The 12,172-nt window shown below is 49.2% G+C and overlaps 1 protein-coding gene across 1 annotated transcript in view; it reads left to right on the forward strand.

Annotated features, from left to right (window-relative positions):
* Nucleotides 1-9,712, forward strand: part of C12H14orf132 (chromosome 12 C14orf132 homolog) — a 37,610-nt gene extending 27,898 nt beyond the window's left edge. The window contains exon 2 of the mRNA XM_029484968.1: nt 4,227-9,712. Coding sequence (XP_029340828.1) covers nt 4,227-4,451 — 225 coding nt within the window. The 3' untranslated portion in view covers nt 4,452-9,712. The remainder of the gene's footprint in view (nt 1-4,226) is intronic.
* The last annotated feature ends 2,460 nt before the right edge of the window (nt 9,713-12,172 follow it).

Genomic DNA, 12,172 nt, shown 5'->3' on the forward strand with positions numbered 1-12,172 from the left:
TGCAAACTTTATATGCCCCAATATAGGGGAATGCCAGGGCCAAAAGAATGGGAATGGGTGGGTAGGGAAGTGGGGGGCGCTATGGGGGACTTTTGGGATTGCATTGGAAATGTAATTGAGGAAAATATGTAATAAAAATATTAAAAATCAAAAAAAAAGAAAGAAAAAAAGAAATGTAAATGAAGACAATATCTAAAAAAAAAAAAAAAAAAATGGATGGCTGAGAAATTTTTCATAAAGCCAGTTCTCCCTTATAACCAGCAACCTTCTCTGATAGCGGGGAAACACAGCCCGCACTGAGCTCCCCCTAGTGATCTCTTTCAGTTATTACACCCCAGGGTCGTTATTACACCCAGCCCAGCTCTGGTATCCATCCTAGTTGGTAGAGGAACGTGAATTCACAACCTAATTGGGGCAACATAATAGGATCATTTAAAAAAAAAAAATCCCTCTAAGTTACGAGGGTGCTTGCTTAGTGTGGGCTCATCTCCAATACAACAAAAGAGAGAAACACACACAGGACAGACCCCCACCACCACCACCACCACCAAGGGCTCTCCTAAGGGTGCGCTCAGCTAAAGCAGGCGGTTGGGAAGCACTTAGAGACTCTATGATGACTGCTCTTTACAAAGTAGCCCTGAGATCCAGTGTAGTCACAGCATGAGACAACTGAGTTCCTTTTATGTACTAAGGTCGAGCTGCCCGAAGCCCGGGTCAGGGAGTGGTCCTGCTGTCGCCTCTGGTCATGGCAGGACTGCATGCTGACCATCTTAGCCAGAAGCGAAGGAGACATTTCTTCCTAGTTGCCCATTTGGGTTCCACTCAAGAGAACCGTGGACTGTGGGCCATCCAGGCAGCAGAGTCCTCCCTAAGGATTAATGTATGGTCACTCTGCCTTTAGGGAGGGTCCTTCCAGGCCTGGGCCCGGGCAGAGCAAGGAAAGGCCTTTGTTCTTATGTGCCCAGGCTTATCCCTCTTTGTGTAAATAACCCGCCTGCACCACCCAGAAGCTGGAGGCTGATGGAGGAATAAGGATCCTTTAAATCAAGATAGGCAGTGCTGGTCTCCAGGAGAAAGCGTGCCAGCATTCTTATGGGTTGTGCTGTGTAGTGCAAGTCTTAGGAATTCACATCAGTCTCTTGAAGGGGAGGCAAGGGCGGTTTGTCTCTAAGCACCAGAAACTGGTACTTTAGAGCTGTTAAAGCAAGAGATTGTGCCCATGGAGCTGGAGAGATGACCCAGGAGTTAAAAGCACTGGCTGTTCTTGCAGAGACCCAGGTTTGATTCCCAGAACTAGCTTGGCAGCTCACACTACTACAGTTTCTAGTTCCAGGAGACCCAGGAATCTCTTCTGCCCTCTAGGAGCACTGCATGTGCCAGCTGCACAAACATACCTACAGGCAGAACATGCTCACATGACATACAATGAGGGAAAAAGAAATTGTGCATGTAGGAAGACCATCTTCACAAGTACAAAGGTGTGTGCAAGGGCAGAAGCCCACAAGCAAAAGGAGAAAATCCAAACTCTAGGAACAGCATGAAACTGTGGCTTGGGTTTGATGCACCCCTAAAATCCCAGCTACTAGGGAAGCCAAAGCATCAGGCAACACACACACACACACATACACATACACACACACACACACACACACACACACACACACACACACACACACTGGTCAGGCCTGACCACCTGTCTCAACTCCACAGGTGTTCATGCATACTTACAAACATACACATATACCTACACATGTATGTATAGACAGACAGACGTATACTTTTGGTGGATCCAACAAAGCCCCCAAAGCCCACACATACGTTTGGTGGGTGGATGGGGCAGAGCCCCAGATGCCACACTTTAATCCACTTCTCTGGCCTTCTTATACCTTCCTAGACAAAAGTTCTTAGAAAATGACCTCATAGATGAAATGTTACTCTGAAGGGGAGTTACAAAAGGATGTGATAGTATTCAAAGCAGTGTTTCATTGTATACGTTCATTATAAGTTCAAAGCCACAGTTTCACATGGCCTTGCCTTATGATAGTGCACACCTGTGGCCTCATCCTTGGACCTGACCTAGATGACTATTTTCCCTTGATCACAAATTTGTGCCAAGCCTGTTTCTCTTTTGAATGTGCTTGTGAGAGCTCTTGGTATTCATTATGATGCAGCCTTTACTTACTATTGTCTGAGGAGTGGTTTCAATCCATTTTTTATTCTACCTTTAGTGTGTATTTCTGGCAAAACAATTAACATCATCTCTTAAAATTTTTTCTTCCTAAAATTATTTGAATCAAAGGAATTCTATAAAATATTTAATTCATCTAAACTGCATCAATTCATGAAAGTTTATCATGTTGATCTACAGGAAATCTGCCCAATAGAGGAGGCTATGTAATAGTGACAGGAAAAGGCATATCAGCTACAAGGAGCAATCCTGGGATGAAATTGCCTCTCAGAGCTCACACATCATAGGCCATGCAAAAACAGTGGGCCACCCCCAGGAAAGTCACCTGCTGGCCATAGCCTCTCCTAGATGGCTCCTGACACTCCTCTGTGATCTTTTTAGAGCATATAAACAAAATCTGGTATTCCAAACAACATAATCTGACTCTGAAAGCTTTGGGGTACCACCTTTCTTGGGTAAATCATCTTCCATCAGTTTCCCCCAACAAAACTGTCCTGAGGTTATCAGCCTCTCCAGCCCACCCAAGGGAGGGGAGTGACAGACTGATAGTGATGTCAGTTTGTGAGGAGATACAGAGGTGGTTTGCTCATGCTGCCATCAGAGTGAGGGTCACTATGGGCTATGGCACAGCTCAGGAAGCTCAAAGTCTTTTCCAAAGTGTTGGATCTGTGAGGAGACCACAGGTCTATCTGAACACAGACTCATTCTTTTGTGCCATGTGCAGGAGGTTGATTGTGGTTCTGAAGCCTGGTGCTTAGGACACAACACATGGATTTTAAGCAGCAGCCTTCCTTGTCTGTGCTGAAGAATGGGGAAACTTGGAAGGGAAAGCTGGCTAACCCCAGTGTCTTCCCATGCAGCTCAGATCTCAAATCCAAATCTCCCTCCTCACACACCGGAACACAGGGGCCTCTCTGTTTTAACTCAAGAGCTGCCCCTGAGACCCACTGTAGGTTAGGTCCACTTTTTTGAAACAACAGGTCCCTCTGGACGCTTACAAACCTTCTTCAAGCATCCACCAGAACATTCTAGAAGCTCCTGGGGTGCATGTTGCACATTGGTTAGCCCCATCCCAGAAGGGGTAAGGTGTGTGGTGGGAAGATCTTCTAAAGTGGGAGCTTGGTGGACTTTTACCTTCGTGACAAGAAACTCGCGTGTTTAAACCTCTCTCTCTCTGCTGATTCTCCCTCTTCTGTCTCCACACAGAAGAAATAAAATAAAAACTTAACAAAATGTTAACTAGCTAAATAGGCAGTGGTTTGTGGCTTATAGAACATGGTGTTACTACTATTTGTTTATTGTTTGTTTGTTTCGTATTTTGAGACAGGTATGCCTCTCCTGATTCTTTTTCTTTGGCCACCTAAGGGCTGAAGTTGTAGGTGTGAGTCACTACTAGCCTAACATGTATTCCCTTTTAAAATCAGAACAACAGCTGGGAAATGGTGGCGCACGCCTTTAATCCCAGCACTTGGGAGGCAGAAGCAGGAGCATCTCTGTGAGTTTGAGGCCAACCTGGTTTATAAAGTGAATCCCAGGACAGCCAGGGCTACACAGAAACCTTATCTTAAAGGAAAAACAAACAAACAAACAAGTTAGAATAGGAGTAAATGTGTCTTGCAGCCCATGTGGGTGTGGGAGAGTCTGGCACAGGTTTCAGGGAATGTGGAAACCTGTGGGATGAGATCCATCAAGCTTTGTGTGTGAGGCGGTCTCACAAGTGTCTGCCGTAAAGCTTGATGCATGTGCTGGGGGTTTACTGTTCATGTGGTTTGAATTGGGTTGGTTTGAGGCTAGCTTGCTATTCACCATGTAGCCCAAGCTGGCCTCAAACTTGTAATTTCCCTGTTTCTCAGCCTCCCAAGTATCCGGATTGCAGGCATGCACCAGAGCCAGCACGAAACATTGACTTGTACGAGTTAAAATGTGCATTGGTGTCCTGTGAATTGCACTTCTTTGCAGGCCTGTTGGGCTGGGCCCCTCAAACAGGGTGTCTTCTCCGCTGGGCAGTCCTGGTTCATTCTGTCTCTTCTCCTTGCAGTTGCCCATGATGGGAGGAGCGTTCATGGACTCACCCAATGAGGACTTCAGTACCGAGTACTCCCTGTTTAACTCCCCTGGCAACGTCCACTCGACGTCCAATGGCCACGGCCAGCCCGAGGAGTCTCCTCGCTCCTCCAACGATGCTGTTCTGCTATGGATTGCCATCATAGCAACACTGGGGAACATAGTGGTGGTAGGGGTGGTGTATGCCTTCACCTTCTGAGGATGCTGAAGCTGTGGGGATGCCCCTCCCACTCTGGACTCACCTAGTAAGGTTTTTCATGTGGCTCCATCTTTCTCCCAGATGCTGGAGACACCTGTGTTCTTGAATGGTCCCTGGAGGGGCAGGCACCATACATCTGTAATTTCCTCCAGGCAGATCGGGTTTAGCATATTCCAATGTTGAGGTTGAGCTCATTCAAGACACCTTGAAGTTGGTGCTTTCAGCTCCTAAAAGCTTGATGGCTTGAGTCCTTCAAAGAGCAGCCTGAAAAATTCTTGACGTTTCGGTCAGTCCCAGAATGATGGGTTTGAACATCCTTTTGGGTGGGAAAAATGCAGATCTGGTTTGGTGACATTGTCTTAGCAGTCAATTATCACTGTATGTCATATTTTTTTTCTGCGGACTTGTTGAACCCAGCGTGCGGGTCCTGGGACAAGAAGGACTTTCACAAGTTAGAATTCCTACCTTTTAATTTTATGTCCCCCCCAGCCCCCGGGGACACTGACGGCGCTGTTGTAAGGCCGCAGAGTGTTGAGAAATTGACTTGTAAATGATACTTTGTCACCAGACACTTGGTCCCTTGCAGACTCCAAATGCATCAGAAAACCCAGACACTGGAATGAACTTTCTGATCTTTGTAAAAAAAAAAAAAAGCAGAAGATGTCTTCACGTTTTAGATAGTCCAGGCAGTTAGCAGACTCTCCTCCGAGGATGATTTAATCATGTCCCCCGCATCATTGGACAGATGTCAGGGGCGATGGTGTGGTAAGAAAGTGAAGGAGTCAGAGCTGAGTCTGACCTCCATCCTAGCCAAGTTCTCTAGTGAGCCCGTCCCCACGCCACCCCAGCAGCTGAGGCGCCGAGGGAATTGGGAGATGTTCAGTCTGGGCATTCACAGGTCATCTGGTGTCTGTGCTGTAAATTGGTTTAGCTGCTGTGCCCTCCGTCACAGGTTTGAATCCCCACACCCCTCAGTGTATCCAGCCATACTTGCAACTGCTTTGGGGGAAGCTGTTAGTACAGAGAACTGGCCCAACCTTTGTTGCCAAGAAGTAGGGGCATAGAGTGTCTTCTGAGCCTCCTAGAATCCTCAGCAGGGCAGGACGCTGGGCTGGCACTCAGCTGTTGTGTGCTGGACACGGAAGTTGTGGGATGTTTGCTCTGGCTTCCTGCCTCCTCGTCACACCCCTGAGCCTTTCCCTGTGCCGAGGGTGGGGCATTCTCAAGAGAGAAGCCAGGCCAGCATTGGGAGTGTGCTGTGACCCAGTGCTTTCTGAGTGCCTCGTGGGAGCTGCAGCTGGTGGTCTGTCCCCTACCTTATCTCCATGGAGACAGCAGATTGGGGAAGGACCTGTGCCTGCTGTACTGAGAGACAGGACAGGAAAGCTAAGGACAGCTTCTAGCCCTGTAAGGTACTGGCATGTCAGTGCTTTTACACACACACACACACACACACACACACACACACACACACAGAGAGAGAGAGAGAGAGAGAGAGAGAGAGAGAGAGAGAGAGAGTCGACATCTTTCCTGCTCTCCTGGATCAGACAGAGTGTTACATTGTCACGAGCATGGGAATCCCCTTGTCCACCTGGCATCAGCTGGTCACATTCTGCCCTCCTGTTTGCTCCAGTTTCCTCTCTGAACTTCCTCACCACAGATAGCAGTGAGGAACAAATGACAGGTCCCAGCCAGAGTAGCCAAGGTGCAGCCCACTGTCCTTCCTGCCTCTGCTTGGCTCTGTCTTGGTCATCAGATAAGGGATGAGCAGGCCTGAGCTCAGTGCTTGAGTGTTGTGAGCAGGCATGGTGCTAGATTTTTATGCGCAGCCTTCATCCTTCCATCACCTCATAGCAGCAAGGTCCGTGCCCAGAAAGGAACCAGAGGCCCAAAGAAGTGGAGTGACTTCCCTCAGGCCACACAGTGTAAAACTGAGGATCTGGGTCTGGAACCTGGGAAGCTAGGCTCTCTCTCTCTCTCTCTCTCTCTCTCTCTCTCTCTCTCTCCACTGAGGTACATTTGAACAGGACTTGAGTCATCATAAGGTGTTTCCCAAGGTATCCCAGCTCGGGATGGCTCAGCCCATCAGAAAGCGACGGCTTCGGCTTTGTCTACACCCCAGGGATAATGAACCTTTCCCCACCACTTAAAATTGACCTTCAATCTCCATGTAAGTCTCCAAGAAGGGTTCCCAAAGTAGGGTTTCTTGGTTACATGTCTAAGGGGCCCCCAGCAAGGCTTGCAAGCCCCAGGGAACTGCACATTAGGAAGGTTTCGGTGACCAGCACTGCAGTCAGATTGTGTAGCAAGCTGGGGTACAGTCTTTCTGTGAGCCCGAAAGCTCTCCAGAGCAGAGGATAGCATCTTCTTGGGGATCCCAGCCAGCACCCCATTGCCTTCTCCCTAGGTAAGGTGGGTCCCAGAGCCCCCTTAATTTGACAGGAAGGTCCTTACCTTTTGGGTATCTGACCCTTGGAGAAGTGCTGCCCTTGCTGAAATGTTCCCTGTGGTCCATGAAATCCAATTAGAAGAACTAATGAGTTCCTTTTCTGCCTTGCCCAGAGAGGCCACTGTCCCTCCTTGTTTGCGTTTCTTGGATCCCAAGGATCAGGAAATGGGGCAGGTCAGTGCCACACAGCCAGAGAGGCAGCATGCCAGCTTCTGGTCTTGGCTAGGATGCTTGTCCACTGACTAGGATCTGTGTGGGAGCTAGAGCCATACACGCAGCTGAATGTGTGCTCTGGGCATTGTGGCCCTCTCCTGCAGGGGTATGGCCACCCTTTGTCATCAATGGGTAGTAAAATGGCCTATCTCTCCTGCTGCGGCCAGTCCTGCCTATCTCTCCTGCTGCAGCCAAGTCCTACTTACAAGATCATATATTTCCCAAGTCAGGACCAGGGAGGAGCAGTCAGAGACTGACTGACACATGGGCACTTGTGCCAAGCCCTCCTAGCCTCTGTCCTCCAGGGCCACTCTGTGCAGGGTCTGGAGGAGAGAGAGGGTGCTGAACTTCAGCTGAGGTGCAGAACACAGGCTCGGCGGGGCTCCTTGAAGAAACCAGGGGATGAAATTATGAGCTTTGGTTACCCCTCGTACAGCCTCCTGAGATCAGAGCTTGAGCAAGACCTGGTATGAGGGAGGGACGGAGGGAGGGAACCACAAAACTCACAGGGCGAAGGGCAATGCACATCACTACCAGTGTGACAAAACCCTGCCATCACTCAGGACAGATGGAGGCTACACATGGAACACAAGTCTGCATGATTGGGCCTGGCTCACTGTGGCTGCCGTCTGTGGTTTACTGATGGGAAATAAAACCCGAGGGCCGAAAAGTTGCTCAGTGGGTAGAGCATGGGAACCCCGAGTTCAGATCCTCAGAGTCCACATTAAAGTAAAACCAGCTCGGGGAGGGGGGGTGGTGGTGAAGATAGGCAGGTTCAGGGGGTTCGCTGGCCAGCTACTAGAACCAGAAAAGGTGAGCTCAGGTTCGGTTTGCTTTGAGTTTTGTTTTGCTTTTTTAAACGGTGAGTGGATAAATGATTAAGGAGGATCCTTGATGTCCTCTGGTCTCCACATGCAAGCAAGTACAAGTACCTACACATGTCCATGTGTGCACACATGCACACATAGACAAGAGAGAGAGAGAGAGAGAGAGAGGGAGGGAGAAGGAAATCCAGGGGACTCAGACCTTTCTGAGGACAAGCTTGAGCACAGTGGTGTCCTCATGACTGTCTAGGCCACATCACTGGGGAGACATCCTCTCAACCTCCCCATCTTTCTGCCGATGTCTGCCTCAAAAGCTTTTCAGATCTGCTTTTCCATGGGGCTAACTCCCAGCCGATGTGTGTTCAGCGTGCTTTGGCCACAGGGTACTTCAGAGCGAGCCCTGGTTCTGCCTGGAGCCCTCTGTCTGGTGGAGTAGCCCAAGTCTATGACTGCCTCCTGTGGTCTTTCTTGATTTTTTTTTTTTAGACTTGCAGCCTATATGAGACCTCATGTGGCTGAGGATAGCTATGCATCCCACCCAAAACAAAATCATACACTTAAAACATTACAAGTTTGTTTTTTTCTTTTGTCCTTTGTAACTCAGTTACTCAGTTTAGGGTGGGAACTTTGCAGATGGTGTCACTGTGCCGAAATGTCAAAGCATAAGACCTGAGAATCACTGGCATTTGCAGTTCAACGTACTGTTATTACGTTACCAACCGTTCTGTGTGCAGGCTTGCCAAGAGGGCATGGATGCCCAACCTCAGGTGGGTTTGGGGGCATTGCCAGATGGGGCTGATCTGTAGAAGAGCAGAGTCTTGTCCCCAGATTTCCCACCAGAGAATTCCCATGATTCTTCATTTCAGGTGCCATTGTTCCCCAGGGGACATTTGGCAATGCCTAGAGATCGTTCTTGTCTCGAGTTTACAGAGGGCTGTGGAAGTCCTGCATCTAGAGGGTGGAGGCCAGAGGTGCTGCTCATCCACACACACACAGGATGGACCCCGTGACAAGTGCTATCCAGCCCCCAAATGCCAACGGCACTGAAGATGGGAGACTCCATTAGACCTCAGAGTCCAAATCAATGGGGAGTTTTCCAAAGCTGCACCTGTCACGTGTGAATCAGATCACACATGGGTCAGAGCAAATCAGAGCAGCCAGCACAGAGGCTGCTCAAGGTGAGAGAACGTCAGCCACGTGACTGCTCCCTGGGAGAGATGACCCTACAATACAGCCAGGCTGCTGAGGCTGAGCCTGCCTCCCACCAGTGACTCTGTCCAGGACCTCTGAGGCCTGCCTCTCACCAGGGCACCTGAGAAACATGATCGGTGGAGAGCTCCTGATGGGGACAGGAACAGCATCTGACAAATCCAGGTCTCCTTTCTGACCCTCTGTGTCCCCCAGCCCTGCTCCCCAAAGCTGCAGACGTACTAACTCTACTGTCTAACTCTTTCCGGAATTCTTACCCATCACCTGCTGCTCACGGATTCCAGCCGTTCACGATGAGAGCATCAGCCAAGCTTCTGTGTTTGTGACGATTGCTTAGTCAGCTTGTAAATGTGACATGGGGGTACTTTAACCTTTGTTCCGGGTCCCCGCTGCCCAGGCACCTGGTTCTCTGTGTATTACTGGCTTCTATTTTGCAGCAGAAAGGTTCTTTGCCGATGTAAGATTAACGTGTGCTCTCTTGAAGGTGTGATGGTGACACCTCCCTGTGTTAGCTTTCTTGCTGTGGTTGTCATTTTCTATTTCAATTAAACAAAAGGAAGATTTAACTCTGTGTCTGGCTCCCACACACTTGTCTTTGAAAGCCACAGCTCCAGGGTCCACTGAGGCAGGATAAATCCCTTCCACCCCTGCTCCCCTCCGAACTTGCTGTGTTATCACAGCTGAGGTAAAAGGCAGAGGCTGCAGACAGCCAACCCATCCCTCTCCTGACCCCTGTACCCGCCATCTGAGAGCAAGGTTTATTTCCCTCACCTCCCACCTTCAGCAACTGCACTGTCTCTGATGCACAGGAAATACACAGCAGATGTTCAAGGAATGAATGAGTGAATGAATAAATGACCAGCTCAGTCTGTTGCCAAGGAATACCAAGTAGGCAACCATAGTGGCATTCATTCATTCACTACTAATGGAAACACCACAGCAGTAAGGAGTCTGAGGCAGGAGGATCACTCTAAATCTGAGGCCAAGCTGAACAACAAAGTGAGACTCTGTCTCAGAGAAAAGAGCAAAAAAAGAAAAATATTTATGTTGCACTTGAGTGTCAGGTAGTGTTCTGAGCTCTTAGCCTACATGTCAGCGGTTAGGCTGTAGGTACTGCTGTCATCTCCACTGCACAAATGAGGTAACTGAGTCACAGCGAGGCTTCTTACCTGAGGCAGGTAAGCAGGGCTGGAAATCTTACTCTGGGCTTATAGCAGCTTCTTAGGTTGACTACAAACATCAGAGTGTGGAACCCGAGAGATCACTGGCCACTATTGGTGTGTCCTCAAGAAGGCTGGTGCTCAGTAGAGGCAGGTAGCCTCTGGAGGTGAGGTGACAGGTGTGTCAAGGCCACAAGGGAACCAAGAAGTGACTCCAGTTACATCTCTCAAGCCTGCTCCCAGTCCAGCCACCGTCCCTGTTCTATAAAAAGCATCGATCGCCATCCCCAGACCAAACTCACTCTGCCTCGGGTCTCCACTTATCTTGTTTCTGGCGAAGATGGCCACACCCTTCATGCTGCATTGAAGATTCTGTTCTCAGGACCCAGGCACAGCATCTGACATGCATAGGAAAGGCCATTTATAAGATCTTTTCCTTCAAGATCCACAGCCCAGCACCGTTAACTGTATTTTAAGTAGCTACCACTGGTCCAGCCCCGGCCATTGTCCACCTGCATTGAACATTGTCTGATTCCCAGCCCCACCCACCCTGCTGGCCAGCATTCGCACTGCAATTGGAGATTTACAAACTTGGCAGGTAAACACAAGCATCCACAAGCTGTGCCCTGTCCCCTGGTCCTCTTGGATTGTGTGATACAAGACACCTTTGTTGGGATAGAAGAGGTCTGCTGATATATATATATATATATATATATATATATATATATATATATATATATATATATATATGAACAGACACAGCTGCCCCTGTCCAGGATCCTGATATACTGTGGGTTGCTAGGCAGCTATCTTTCCTGGGGACAGACCTGTCCTCTCTTTTGGGTGTGTTCCTGCACGTAAATGCTCCCTCTTGCTCTCTCTCGGGCCCTCACAATGCCCAGTCCAGGAATGTCAAACTAGTAACGTCTGCCTACATGGTGAATAAACAAGGTGCAGAAATCAGGTAAGGAACCCGTGAAAGGAATGCCGCCCCATCCTGGCACCTGCTGGATCAATGGCTTCCTTTATTTGTTTACCAAAGCTGGCTGTTGACGAGGGGTAGAGAGAATAGGGAAAGAACCCGGGACCCTGGTGGCTCCTCAGTGATTCCCAGCAGGTTGGTCTGTTTACTTAGCTGCCAGCTGTAGTCTCCCAACCCCACCTTCTCTGGAATTTTCCACTTGGCTTCTGATTGTTCTCTCCCGCAGCTCCACAGTTAACTTGTATACAAATCAGGATGCTGGATCCATCTGTGCTGACGTAGCCAATAGCATTGTCCACCATGGCAATCAGCGCTTGCATGGATGCTGCCCAAGGGTTTGCAAGAACATTCCAGTCCAGCCCTCCAGCTTCCGGACCAGAGCTCCAAGCATTGGCACAGCAGCCTGGAAAGTTTTTCCTTCTGGGAGAAAACAGACGACCAGTGGAGAATCACGGAGTGAAGGGTGAACCATCGAGAAGCCAGGGGTTGGGTGATGGGGAGCCAGAAAAGGCTCTGTACCAGGCTGGCACCCCAGGCCAGACAATCAAGACCCTGGAGTTAAAGAAGAAATAAGCAAGTCTGTTACCTGCTCGACCGCAGCCAGCGGTTTAAGCCAGGTCCTGCTCTAGGTAGTGAACAGAGCAAAGCCCTGACCCTCAGATGAGGAAAGGAGAGGAACAAATAAAGGAGATGGTTTGGGGACGGGAGAGCTGGGGGTGGGTGGCTCAGTTGGTAAAGTGCTTGCCTTGCAAGCACAAGGACCTGAGTTCAAGCCTCGGGACCCATAAAGAAAAGGGGAAGGGAAGGGAAGGTTAGGGAAGGGAAGGGAAAGGGAAAGGGAAAGGAAGGGAAAAGGGAAATGGGAAAAGGGAAGGGAAGGGAAA

The sequence above is a fragment of the Mus caroli genome, chromosome 12, assembly GCF_900094665.2.
Source record: "Mus caroli chromosome 12, CAROLI_EIJ_v1.1, whole genome shotgun sequence".
NCBI classification, from domain to species: domain Eukaryota; kingdom Metazoa; phylum Chordata; class Mammalia; order Rodentia; family Muridae; genus Mus; species Mus caroli.